At 31.2% G+C, this 14,418-nt stretch overlaps 1 protein-coding gene across 1 annotated transcript in view; it reads left to right on the forward strand.

Annotated features, from left to right (window-relative positions):
* The window catches only part of LOC142322752 (uncharacterized), a 92,923-nt gene extending 82,593 nt beyond the window's left edge, over positions 1-10,330 (forward strand). Inside the window, exons 21-22 of the mRNA XM_075361826.1 lie at positions 1,732-1,835; positions 9,467-10,330. Of these exons, the coding sequence (XP_075217941.1) occupies positions 1,732-1,835; positions 9,467-9,769 (407 nt within the window). The 3' untranslated portion in view covers positions 9,770-10,330. The remainder of the gene's footprint in view (positions 1-1,731; positions 1,836-9,466) is intronic.
* Positions 10,331-14,418: the final 4,088 nt, after the last annotated feature.

The raw sequence follows: 14,418 nt of genomic DNA on the forward strand, positions 1-14,418 counted from the left end.
AACCTACATTCTTAGATCACTCAAAAGTTTTGTGTCCTGTGTACTGATCAAACTGTTGCTCTGAAGAAATTACAATACACTGACAGTTTTTATAAATTGAACAGGCTTTATTTTTATTTATCATTACTATTCTTACAAGCATGAGTTTAAGCATTAGTGGGGTCCAGGGGGCAGAGCACCCTGGCTAGACAGATAGGATGCCGGTCTCTGTGGCGCAAGTGGTAGTGTGTGTCAGCCTTTCATCCAGAGGTCCCGAGTTCGAATCCCGGTCAGGCATGGCATTTGCACACATGCTACAAATTATTCACCTCATCCTTTGAAGCAATGCATAACAGTGGACCCGGAGGTTAAACAAAAAAAAAAGAAAAAAGACAGATAGGGCGAGTGAAGCGAGCCATGACCGGCTAAATATCACTGCAACAGGATGCTAGTATATATATATAAAAATCAATTACCATCTGACTTCTAGTCATTAATTCCATTCCTAATAGAATGATTTCATTCCCAACAGAGATCTCTGTTTTCTGTCTGTTGGTTGTCTGTTACTCATAGTTATCTAATACAATCAATTCTAGGTAACTAGATAAAAGGAATAAAAGTTCTTCCCAAGATTTTTAATGTATCCATAAAACAGCCATACTAGAGAGGAATGAAGTGGTCTCCCATTACCTTTTTCACTGAACTGAAGAATCCATTACATGGATTACATTATTTTGTATATATTTTTTATAAAAATATTACTATATATTCGATTAATAATTAATATGATAAATCTCTTACAGTCCTATTCAGATAATTTATCTCTTATAAATATTTTTATGATTTTTGGAATGTTAAGGTAATTCAGGAAGTAAGGAATCAACAGCTCTAAATTGTTATTTTGTTACATTTTTTTCTTTAAGGAATTACCACATTATTTATAACCTTGATGAATTGACTATATTAAAACTGGAAGAATGAAGAAACTTATGTGTGTACTACATTGTGTCTTAAATGAGTGTAACCAGAGTATCCATTCAGTTTTGTAGTTGCTGATATAACTCACAGAAATAATTGGCAGAGTGATTTAATTATGATTATTCCTAATCATTCAACTGTTACATTGACGAATCAATTTTTATAACTGTCTATCTGACAATATAAAGTATGACAGAGTTCAGTTTGGTAAATTAGTAAAATTGTTTTTGGTAATACAGTTGTGATGTGTTATGATTGTAGTACAAGTGTCTTTGATGATAATTTATTTGGTTGTGCTGTTGACTGTGTGTGTGTTTGTTCTAAACTTAATGTTTTAAATTATATGTGTATTGTAATTTAGCCTTTCACTTATCTGTTTGATAGTTTCTCTCCATAAATCAATAGGATTTGCAAAAAATAAATGATTAAAATATGTTTTCTTAATTTAACAATTTTCAAGACTCTATTATAGAGAAAATGATTTCTGTTTTATGATTATTTTTTTTGCATTAACTATTTTATACTTGTTGTTGTAAATAGATGAATTAAAAGCGACTCTTACAGCCCTAACTTTGTCTTGCTTGTGTGTGCATTTTTTTGTGAAAAGACAATATAATATATTCAGTTCATATGAAAAAATCATATCACCAATATAAATAAAAAATATCTCATAAAAAAAGTTACAAAGTCTAAAAAAAAGTAAGAAACAATTAGATAGTTACAGACTATTATTTTGTTTGAGTTTTAAACATAGTTTTTTTTTTTTTAATACAGGTTTGTTACATAAAGACTGGATTGAATTGATAATGAATGGGAAGAATCCGCTAATGGGATTACAGCCATCAGCTGCAAAATGTTTACCTCCAAAATATCTTATGGTAATATATAGTTAATTTATGAATTAAGTGCTCTTTTATCTCTCATAGTCAAACCCTTCAAAAGTTTTGTAGGTAAAATATTCTGAGTATTTTTAATAGACTTCAAAAAGGAGGTTATATATTCGTCCAGTATATTTTTTTTATCTTTGTTCATGCATAACCTTTTTTCCTATTAACCTGATTGAAATAAATTGTGTTGTAATTGATGCAGCTGCCTTTCATAGTGATGCCATGATGTTGAAAAAACTTTGTAGATGCAGAAAATTGACAAAAAAAAGAATTTCTCATCGTCCAGTGGGTAGGTAGGGATACAGGGAATCCTGATATTCTATATGTTGCATCACATTAGATGGTGTTATATGATCTTGTGTAGAAGACCATATAACAAAAATCGCCCTGCCTGTCAAAAATCAAGATATCTTTTTGAACTCTTTCAGATCCAATAAACATTATATATAATATACAGCATCGATAGGGACAAAGGGAATCTTATAATTCTATAAGACATGCGTCACATTATATGGTCTTTATGTCGGTTCAATTTTTTTTTCAGATCATGTGTTTAGTTGCTTGTTTCTGGCAATCAAGTAAAGCAAGCAAGTTTGATATTTTCTGATAAATGAAAATAGATAAAATTTAACTTTGAGTTACTTTATTTATAAGTACTTTCTTAACTAGTATAAATTACCTTATTTTAAAAGTTTTAACCCCGACAGACTTAAAAAAAGAGATAGATAACACTTTACAGTATTTTCCACTTTCTTTTCAGTGGTAAAAAAGTAGGCTGCTAAATTTAAATGTGGTCGTACATGTATTTAAGATGACAATGAACTCTCAGGACGCCCAAACCATTACGACCTACGAAACATCATAGAAATTCACAATGCCATAATAAATGATCACCAACTGAAGGTTGCGGGCCTGCTGACATTGCAAGTATCTTGATAGACAATATCTACTATATCTTACACGAATAAAATATAGTACACGAGTACTATATTTTAGAAGATATTTATTTAGCGTATGGCACTAAAACATAACACCAATTACAGTCATAATTATAAACAAAGATTTAACAAACTAATATATGCTACCGATTCTGGAGTCGCCATCAGGAAATCTTCAGGATTTCCTTCATAAGTTGTCCTAGGGCAAATTTCTGTGATGTATCTGATAGTTTGATTTTCACCACACTCACAAAGGGGAGTTGTTGTTTTACCCCATTTATACAAGAAATAGGCACACCTACCATGCTGAGTCTGTATTCTGTTTAGCGTTGACCATGTCTTACGTGGCAAGCCAAAACCAGGCGGCCTTTGAGTAATACATTGGATTTGGTTATTCTGTTTTGTGGTCCATTCTCGACGCCAGGCATCAATTAGGCCAAATCCGTTCCTCTGTAGCAGCAATTGCTGTTTTGATAGGTGGCTTTCTAGATCGAAGGCAACCACGATTGTCATCCTCAATGTCCTCATGTATTGGCAGGTTTTGATTGTCCATAATCTGTGATATGTGGCTCAATACGAGGAGCCATTCCACGGGAGTAGACCTGATAACCCTGGCAATCATTCTCATAGTGTTATTAAGTTGAGCATCAATTCTACGAACATAAGGGCTGTTAAGCTACACTGGCACACAATATTCAGCAGCCGAGAAGACAGGCTCAGAGCCGATGTGCGCAAAGTGGAAGCCGATGCTCCCCACGTCGTTCCACAGAGCTTATGTATTTTGTTGTTTCTCGCTCTCAATTTCCCTGCAGTTTTCATTAGGTGCTCCTTAAATGAAAGCGTTCTATCAAGTGTCACGCCTAAGTATTTCGGTGTTTTAGTGTGAAAGAGCCATGTATCCTCAAATAGAATTTTAAACTCCCTATTAGCAAACTTGTTACTCAGATGGAAGCATGACACCTCTGTTTTACTAGCATTTGGTTGGAGGCGCCATCTACGGAAGTACCTCCCCAGTTTCTCCAAGTTAGCCATCAGGACCTCCTCCAACTCTTCAAATGATCTACATTTTATTGTTAGCACCCAGTCATCGGCGTAGCCATGCTTTTTAGATCTTGTCTCTGGCATGTCCGCAACATAGAAGCTGAAAAGGAGAGGCGCAAGTACAGACCTTTGTGGCAGGCCATTCTTGAGTTTCCTCGGTGAGCTTATATCGGATCCCATGATAACTTGGAACATTCTGTCATTCAACATGTTATTAAGGAGGCGAGCTGTTAGTTTGCATGGGATTACATGGAGGACCTTACAAATCAAGCCTTCTCTCCAGACAGTGTCGTAAGTGGCTGATAAATCAACGAATGTAGCAGAGGTTTTAAGATTTCTTTGGAACTCTGCTTCAATGTATGTTGTGAGCAAGAGAACCTGGTCGGTGCAACTTCATTTTGGCCTAAAGCCTGCTTGTTCAATTGGTATAACATCATATATCCTCTGACAGATTCTGTTGCAGATAAGCCTTTCTAGTAATTTATATGTCATTGATAGCAATGCTATAGGCATGTAACTCTTAGGTAAGTTTGCTGGTTTCCCCAGTTTCAAAATTGCTACTACATTCAATCGCTTGAGCTCTCTAGGCACGCTACCGGTCTGCATTATGTCGGTGAAGAATCTGGCTAGCCAAAGTTTTACGTATTTTCCGCAGTTTAATAAAAGTTCCACATTAATAGCATCAAACCCTGTAGCAACATCTTTGAGCACCGACTTAATCTCTTAAAATGTAAAAGAGTTGGTGTACTCAGTATCTCCTACCTTCCTCCTGAAGTTCCTTAGTTCACGTTTTATCTCAATTGCGTGTACTCTGTCTCTTGGTGCTCTGGATGTTGCCACTACGTGGGATGCCACAGTGTTTGGGAAGTCACCTGCTTTTGGTCTCTGAATAGGAGATACGCTTCCTAATTTTCTTCAGAGTCCTTGCATAACTACTCGAGGTCTGAAAGTTCAGGCTTTCCACCGTTTCCGAACACTTCTGTTGTCTTGCAGCATCAAGGCTATGGAGAAGCTCGTCTGCCACCTCTTGATCGCCTGTCTCGAGGAAGCTTTGGTAGAGAACTTCGCTATTTTGGGACCACCCTGGGACATATTCTCTGTGAAACCCTTTAGGGATGCACTTCTTAGCAGTACTTGTTACTGCTCCAATAAATCTGCTATAGTTTTTGCTGATTGGTGGTATCCAACCTAGGCATTTATCCAGACCCCTAGAAAAATTTTCCCAATTAGCCTTTCTGAAGTTCCATCTAGGGCAGGGTACAGAGGTCACGAGAGAAATTCGGCTACCTGCCTCTATAATAATTGGACGGTGCTGGCTGTGGGAAAAGTCGCAGAGAACTTTTCAGGTGACTAGCAACAGCCGACCTTTGCTGTCAGTTGAGGTGAAACAGAGATTCGGGTTATACTCCTACCTCCAAGCCGCTGATTTAAAAGTAAATTGGTCTTTAGCATCAAAGACAAGACTAAGATTCTCATCCTCAGCCCATCTCACCAGAGCCTCACCATTAGCATCACAATCCTTATATTTCCATTGCTCATGGTGGCTATTAAAATCACCCAAGCAGACCGCAGGATGAGGCTGTATTTGGATTACTGACATTGGCCATGATACAGCTGGTGGTTTATAGATATTGGACACTGTTATACTTCCAATTTTAACTACAACATTATGAATTTCATTGTTCTTGGAGGTGGAGATGAGAGTGGCATTTTCTATATCATGCCTAATGTAAGTAGCAACACCGTATGCATCATGGTATATGGCACCAACTAATTCATATCCAGGTATTTTACCTCTTCTCTGCAATTGTTCCTCAGTGTTACAATTTGTTTCCTGGATTGCAACCAGATCAATATTGTCGTTCCTCAGTAGTTGCGATAAATACTGGCTCTTAGAATAACTTATGCTTTCCATATTTATGTGTCCTATAATTTTATATCAAGTTGCCAGGACTACTTAAAATAAATTGTATACAGTAATCAGAATTAACTGTTATCCATAAATGAATCTGGTAATTTGTTTTATAATTGTAACATTATTTTTACTCAAACTGAGGATCAACATTACATTAAAGTAGCAGTACCGCTTGTAGATACATAAAGTTAAAATGCATTCATCACAGTTAATGTTTCTTAAGATAATGAACCATATAATTTGTTTTGTCACTGCATGACTTCCTCATAATGTTTGGATGAATTATTTTTTAAATTGCACTAATAAGTTTTATTACAACCTATTTTTAAAACAAATTGATGGTTCATTATTAGGCCATGTTAATGGATCCTCAACTGACAAACATTATACATTTAATTTGCATTTGAAAAATGGTGAAATCTCATACAAATTAGTTTCATAAATATTTTCTAACTCTTTATTTTAATTAGGTCTGAAATCTTTATTATGAAGTTTATTAAACATTAAATTGTTTAAAAACTCAACAAATACACTTTTTAATTTCATATTATATTTACTGTTAATTAGCAGCTTATTGTTCAACAATTTAATTTTCAAAGTAGTCATATCATCTTGGTTTTTTTTTTGTGTCATCTGTCAGTTTAATGCTCTTCTCCTGTACTAATAATCTTTTAACCACTGCATATTTATTATATCCTAGACCCTCAATTGTCTGTTTTGTGTCTTTCAATCTTTACCTTCCTCTACAGTTTTTACTTTTTACACAATCCCCTATCACCAAATTATCTTAATCTGGATGTCTTAATACAGAGCCTACCGATCTCTTTACAAGATCCTGCCACTAATTATTCCCCTTTCTTATTCAGTTTAAGACCTCTTTATTTTACATTTTAACAACCCACCCAATTTTCATCTTAATTAATCCAATTCAAAGACATATTCTTTCCCTTTCTGTTCTTACTACTTTCATTATCATAATGCACAATATCCTAATGAATATTTTCAAGAATGTCTTTGTAATATCTAAATTTCATAATAGGAGATTTCTTTTTAAAATGAAAACTCTCCTTGCTTGTGTAAGTCTGCTTTTAGTGTCAGCATTACTTTCCTTTGTAATTACCTAAATAAAAAATTGATGCAACTTCTGGTTTATTATATTCCCTTACCTCAATATTTTATCTCATTATCTCTAACTACCAAGTTGTACTGATTGTAAAATTTTCCAAACAGATGGATTTTTTTTAATTAATTCGATTTTGGTTATTATTTTCTTTTTTCATTTTCTTTTTAATGACTATAATAATATTACTATCATTAATTTTTCTAGGGAAACTGGTTATTATTTTAAATAAAGCCAGATGAAATTACAAATACTTTAGTTTAGAAATCAATTTTGATTAATATTCTGTTGTGATATTATCAACATATAGATTTTTATGTTTCTATTCTTGCTTTTCCCAAGCTATTTAAATTAAACGATGTTTAGTTGAATTCAATTTACTTTCATAAATCCTTACAGTTATTAATAATTCATCTTTTTCTCTGAATTGTCACATTGATGATCCTAGTTACAACACTGTTCTCATTTTTATATTTTCTAGTTCAGTTTCCCTTGCAAAATTAGTTTTACTGTTAATTAATCAATATTTACCATTTCAGTAATGAATCTAATATTAACCCATATTTTGCCGCACTCTGATGCACTGGTCATGAAATCATAATATGATTTTTTATTACTTTCTTAGGTTTATAGATGCTTCTGAATTATATATATGATTTTTGATCCTCAGATATGTTTATCAATTTATGAAATGTTGCGGAAAACACAACTTCTACAGGAAAGGTTTTCTAAATTAACGCAAACTGATTTAGCTTACTATGTTTTTATATTTACAAATCTAAATAAAACTAAACAAACAGAACTTAGGATACAATATAAATGAAATGTTTATGATTTATTTCAGTATACAAAATAAATATATGAATATTATTTATTTTATGGTAATAAGTTTATTTTTTATGGTAATGAATAAAACATTTTGGGTGAAGTCCAACTTTACACTTAAAAAAAAAAAAATTGTTCGCAGCGGATTCTTCTATTACTTACACTTTTTTCAGGAATATGCTTCTCAACTGAGTGTTGCTAAGTTGTTGCAGTTGAAAACTTGTTGCTCATTCAAGTCTTTATTTGTGGAATAGCAATTTCTTCTGTGTTATTTGCCTTTGATGATAATGCGGTAACTACAAGTTGTCAAAATTTGAGTTGTTCTTTGTTCTCGATTTGTTCCTTATAGATATATTGATAAAAATTCCATGAATTTACTAAAGCTACATCAAGAAAGTTTGAAAACAAAGGCCACCATCATTTTTTCCTTTCATTGTTATTCATTAGTTGCTGACACCATTGTCCAATGAATAAACCCCACCCATATAGTGATTGTATTGATTGATGAGATCTGGCTGTTGAATTGAAATTTTCTTTTTTTTTTCACTTTAGAATACCTTTTGACATTATTCTGAAGTTGACTGAACTGAAAATTTATAATTAGAGTAACAGGAAAGTTGTTCCAGTTTGTAAATTGAATTGATGGAATCAAATTGATAATCATGTCCCAAAAGGTTCCTTACAAAAAAAACAAGAATCTTCCAAAGGGGAGTTTTGAATTCTATTTTCAATAACAGTTCCAGTTGAAAAAAAAACCTTCCTTCAGTAAACTTAATAATTTTAATCGAACTAAAAGAATCTATCAAAATAAATGCTGTGCATTCCAGGATTGTCTACAATGCACAATAAATTTTGAACAACTGAAGAACCTAATCCAAGGCTAGAAACTACTTCTGCATCTTTTCCTTGATAAAGAGAATAGTTGGAAATGTATCCTTGTGAAGAACACCACACTTTGTAGCCAAAGCACACAGGTTTTCCTTTCATAAATATTTTACAAGAATGGCAACCAAAGTATGGGTCATATGTTCATCTATTGAAAGGTGATGAACAAAAACACCATATTTGCTAAGTTTTTATTCAAAAGATCAATATAAAACTGCACTGTGTTTATGTGATGAATAAACATTCTTAACACTAATAACAATGAGTCATTCTGAATAATCACTGCTGTAGAAGTTGTGAAAAAACAACATTAAGTTTTTTCTGTCTGGATATAGTCATAATAAATAATTGACAATAAGACAAATTTACAAAGAAAAACTGTCACTATTTTTGAGTTTATAAATTATTTGTAGGTCATCTCAGAAGAAGCAGAAAATTATTAAATTTAGTGAACAATAACATAAAATAATTATTACCAACAAAAACGTTTTTCCTATTTATTAATATGCATCATTGTTATAAAAACAAGCTACTTAAAAACAGTAAAAAAAATGTTATTTCATGTAATAATAATGCATAACAAATTACATTGCGTTATCACATCTTCAGCTGCAAATGGGTTAAGACACTAATCATGTTTCACAATTTCATCAATCAATACCTTCAGTACATGACAGAAGGTTTGTATGACCTGTGTGTAAGTTTATCCAACTGTTTACATTTTCTTCAATCTTCACTAAAATTTTATTCAAAAGCTTGTATTTATTACAAATTATTAAACAGTCCTACAGGAAAACCTTTGTCTATAAAGATGCAATGTGACATTTAAACTAATCATTAATTATGTACATTTAAACTTAGGTCTTATTGTAAATTACATTAAAATATTTTTTTTTAGGCTATACCTGCAGAATCATTACATCTTTTACCATACAAAACAGTAATGGTTATAATTCGACAGTATTATCATCTGTTAAAAGAAGATCAAAAACATGTACTATCTTCAAAATTAAAGATACATCAAAATATTACTAGAAAATTGTTACCAGTACGTACTGAATATGAAATCAATAATGCTGTTACATTATTTGTATCGCACAAATTTATTTTAGTTGTAACATTTATGATATTATTATATGTTTTTATTGATTTATTTATGGAAAATAACTTATTATTGAATATAGATTTGTATGATTATTAATAATGGTGGTTTTAGGTACCAGTTTTATTCAGCAATATTTAAATATTAGTCTAGTCGTTATTATATTGATATTATTAAATATTTATTTATATTACTATAATGAACTATATACAAAGGTTTATGTATGGAGGATTTATAAAAAATCATTGGTGTACATAAATTATTTATAAAATATTATATGTGTGGAGTGAACAGTGGAAAAAAGTTGAAATAAATTTAAATTAGGATGAGTAACCATTTTCTACTAATTTTTAATTATCAAAAATATAATTGCCTTATCAAAGTTGCTGTTGTAATTTGTAAAATTATTCATACTTGTAAAAAGCACTTAAATTTACTTGTTTAATATTTTATTATATGACATCTAGTGTCATTTCAGATTACAGTTTAAATTAAACTTAGTTTATTGCTAGTATTTACTTATTTTTTAAATTCTATCCGTTCTGTTCTGTACTAATCTTTTAACGTTAACTTTAATTATTACATTTTACATCCTCAGTTAACCCATTCTATAAATTTCATTTGTTTATTTCGCTGAAGTTTTTACTCTTTACACTTTTCCTTTACAATTTTTTCATTATTACTATTAATAAGACATTTTAATTTGTATATTTAATGTGTCAAAGAAAGTTTTAATTGTTATTATATTAACAATAAGTAATGTGATTTTATATATTTCATGTAATACAAATATATTTGTGTTAGGGTACTGTAAATGTTTTGTTATATTTTATATAAAAAAATAAAGTTATTTACTGTTTTAAATTTTCTTTAAGTTATTGATGCACTTATTAATATCTTCATTGTTATTAATTTTTTAATAAAATGTACTATTATGTTGTTATAAAAGTAAAATATTAATAGTAAAGTTTTAATTTTGTTTTGATTACTAAATACATCTAGATAAAACTATTAAGATTTTTTAATTGTGTATGTACGTGCACTTTGACTGTGCATATATAGACACACATTATGTAATGAAAACATATCAGAATGTTTAAATAAAACAGAAAATTTTCTTTCCTTGTTTTAAGAAATACCACAAACAGTACTTCTTTTAATATGCACAGTGAAGAAAAGTAACATACCTACTTATTCTCTTATTGAAGTGATGTTTATTTCAAGATGTAAATGACATTGTGATCATTGTTTGATAAAGTTTTTAATTTTAAAATTTAGAAAAACCCCAATTCAATAGAACTTTAAAAAATATACAGTTGATAATAAGTTTATTTTTAATATTTGCAACATAGTATTTTTATATCATATGCAGTAAAATTATTCTTTATAATAAATACCAAAAACTTTAAAAAAATAAGTAAAATGAATTAAAAAATGACAGTAAATCTTACTAAGATAAAACAAGTTATGTAAATAAGACTCAACATCGTTATACAGTATTTAATGAAATAAAATAATGGTTGACTATCACCTTTCAGATAGTTTTAATCTGTTTAAATATATTTTTCATGTTGTAGAAATAGTAGGCATTTAAAGTTTCTAATGATAAGTTCTTACCAGGTGTTACATCAATAAAAAATTTTGTCTTTCAACGAAAATATTTAAATTCAGTCAGGGGGCTCTTTAATATAAAATAATTACTATTCAGAACTCTCTATTATAGGACAATTACTATTCAGAGCCCTCAAACGCATTTAAATATTTTCCTTGAAGGACTAAATTTTCTTAACAATGTAAGAACTGGTGAGAATTTAATTAAACATCCTTAAAGCCTGCCATTTCTGCAACATGAAAAATATATTTAAACAAATTAAAACTGACTGAAAGTTGATTGGTCACCCATTATTTTATTTAATTAAATACTGCATAATGATTTTTAGTCCTTTATTTACATACTTTGTTTTCTTTTTTTAGTTCAACTTATTGTTGTTTTTTTAGTTCAATTTATTCAGTTTTTAGCAGTCGTGTTTTGAAATTTTTATAATTGTTTTTATTATTTAATACTTTAAATAATAATAGTGATAGAGAAAAATTCACAATTCGAAAACTTATGGATATAATGTATTTAACGTACCGAGTCAGATGAGGAAGCTGTAAATATGGCAGTTTAACTTACATAGTTCTCAAGCGATTGAGTTTCTCCAGATGTTTTTTATCATGTGAATCATACAAAAAGTTTCTGGGTTCAAAACAACTATTGGCTAAATTCTCTAATTGTCTCACATGACTCTGCTATGTAGATATGGCCCTTGGCAAAAATGAGTGCTCAGATCTACGACAGCTCTATCTAGGGTAGTCCCTTGTAGTTTCTGTTCAGTCACAGCTCAGCACAATATTAATGGCAGCATACACTGTTCCACTTTGCCTTGTCACACTAAAGCATCAAATTCAACAATAGTGGGCTCGAACTTCAATCTAATGCTGACAGCATTACCACTAATCGCACTGTCATCAAACTCTACAAAGATGGTTTCTGGGAGCTCACCAATCACCAAGCCCAACCTGGTTGGCATAGCACAAGCCACTCGATTTTTCTGAATATATTAGTTAATTTTTGTTCTGGTTTGGTTCCATCATGATTTTGTATTATACTAGCAAATACCCCATTTGAATTTTGAAAATTTTTGATTGGTTGCGAAGATATAACAACATTTCTGAATAACCATGGTCTGTTAGATTGAGAGTGTACCTAATCTGTGCAAAGGTTAGCCTTCAACCTACTAACAAATACCCCATTTGAATTTTTAAAATCGGATGATTGTTTAAGAGCACCCCATTGCACCTCCAACACCAGTTCCTCAGGGGCACCCTATTTGTTACCATTTGGTGATGATTGGTCTATCCTCACAGAAGGTGCTCACATCACTTCACCACTCTAGCCTCACACACAGTCCCCACAACAAGCCCATTATTATTAAGTAGAAATGTTTTAAATTTATTAAATATTATTTTATTTTATTTCACTAAATTTAATTATATTATTTTTGTAATATTATTCATTCAATTGGTTTGAATCATTCAGTTCCAAACCCAGCTAACCTTTCTTTTTCTGTTTTGCTTCTGGAACTACTGTAAGGTTATACATAAGGTGCTTGGACATCTCCGGATGGTAAGACAGTCGATTAAATCAACCACATTGTGAAATAAAGGAATGACAGACTTTCTAATGAGAATACTAGAATACTGAAGGGAAAGGGATCAGATCACTTTCTTGTGAAGGGAACCATAATTATACTGACAAAAAGGATCACAGAAAAAAGATTTGATAAAAAAAAATTGGAGGATGAAGAAATCCAAATGAAGTTTTAGATGGAAATTGAAAATTGTCTGGAGAACCCTACTTCAGAACACTGTATGGAAGAGGTATGGAACAGAATTAGATCAGCCCTGACAGAGGCAGTGATGAAGATTTTAAGAGGGAAAAGGGAGTAAGAAAATTTGGTTTAATATGGAATGTGAAAAGTCAATTTAAGAAAGAAGGAAAGCTAGAGTTATGGCTACAAGATGTTAATGAAGGAGATATGTTGTCAGAAAAGAAACCTCAAAGAAGATTAGAGTAAAGAAACAAACGTTCTTCAAAAGGTTGATACAAGAGGCAGTGGAAGATTTCAAGAAAAATAAACCAAAAGAACAATGGAGTTAATTTTTTTTAGAAATGGTGTCAGGTTTTAGCAAGCCCTTGTCAAATATAGAAATTGTATTCTATTGAAGATATTAATCTGCTAACCAATAAAACACTAAACGCTGTTGGACTGATACTTTGATGAACTGCACAATTGCAGATTACCAAATCAATTTGCTGGATAAACAGTGCTTTTAACGTAGTCTCAAAGGAAAAGTCAATAAGAATTAATTCTAGAAAGAATGGTGACAACTATATTAGACCACCCCCACATATTTTTTTTTTTAACTTATGTCCCACCAAATTCTTTGTTCAACCGTTCACACAGAGATCAGTAAGAATGCACAACTAACAAACATGAAAATTAAATTTAAATTACCATTTGCATCAATTAAATTTACTAGAACTGACCACACTTATTCCATCATTTACTTAAATTCTCTCCTGAGAGATTCATTTCAATAAAATTCCAGCTTTTCATATTCCTATTCCATAGAATTTTAAGCTTCTAAAGATTTTGATGATTGTGATGTTTATTTGTTTTTGTAGGATTATCATGACTCCAATGAAATCTCCAATTTTTAGTTGCTTTTCAATACCTGATAAAATTAGTCTCACCAGCAACAAATGCTAACCTTTTGCCAAGGTTCTATTCTTCTAAAAACTGCCTTAATTCCCACCTGCAGAAGCCAGTCTCTGTTGTGAATCAACTGAGATAATGTGAATGTACTTTTTCAGTCAATTCCCACCAAAGTGACATTTTTTCAGATCCTTCCTTGAATAGCATGTTACCAAGATAACTCAGGATACACAAATTGTATCACAAAGTGCTCCTGGAACTTTCATAACCTTTTCTACTGTTGAAAATAATTGAAGTTCATATAAACATATGTCTTAAAATGCTTAATTTGCGAGTTATGGCTAGTGAAAGATGGAATAATATAGGTCCCAGAACCTTATCTGCAGTAGTTGTTAAGAAATCTGGGGTGAAATTCAATAAATTGAGGTAAAAAATTCTGTTTTTTATATTTAACATAAAATAACTTTGTTAAATGGATAATAAATG

Source organism: Lycorma delicatula, chromosome 4 (assembly GCF_047948215.1).
Source record: "Lycorma delicatula isolate Av1 chromosome 4, ASM4794821v1, whole genome shotgun sequence".
Classification (NCBI taxonomy): Eukaryota; Metazoa; Arthropoda; class Insecta; order Hemiptera; family Fulgoridae; genus Lycorma; species Lycorma delicatula.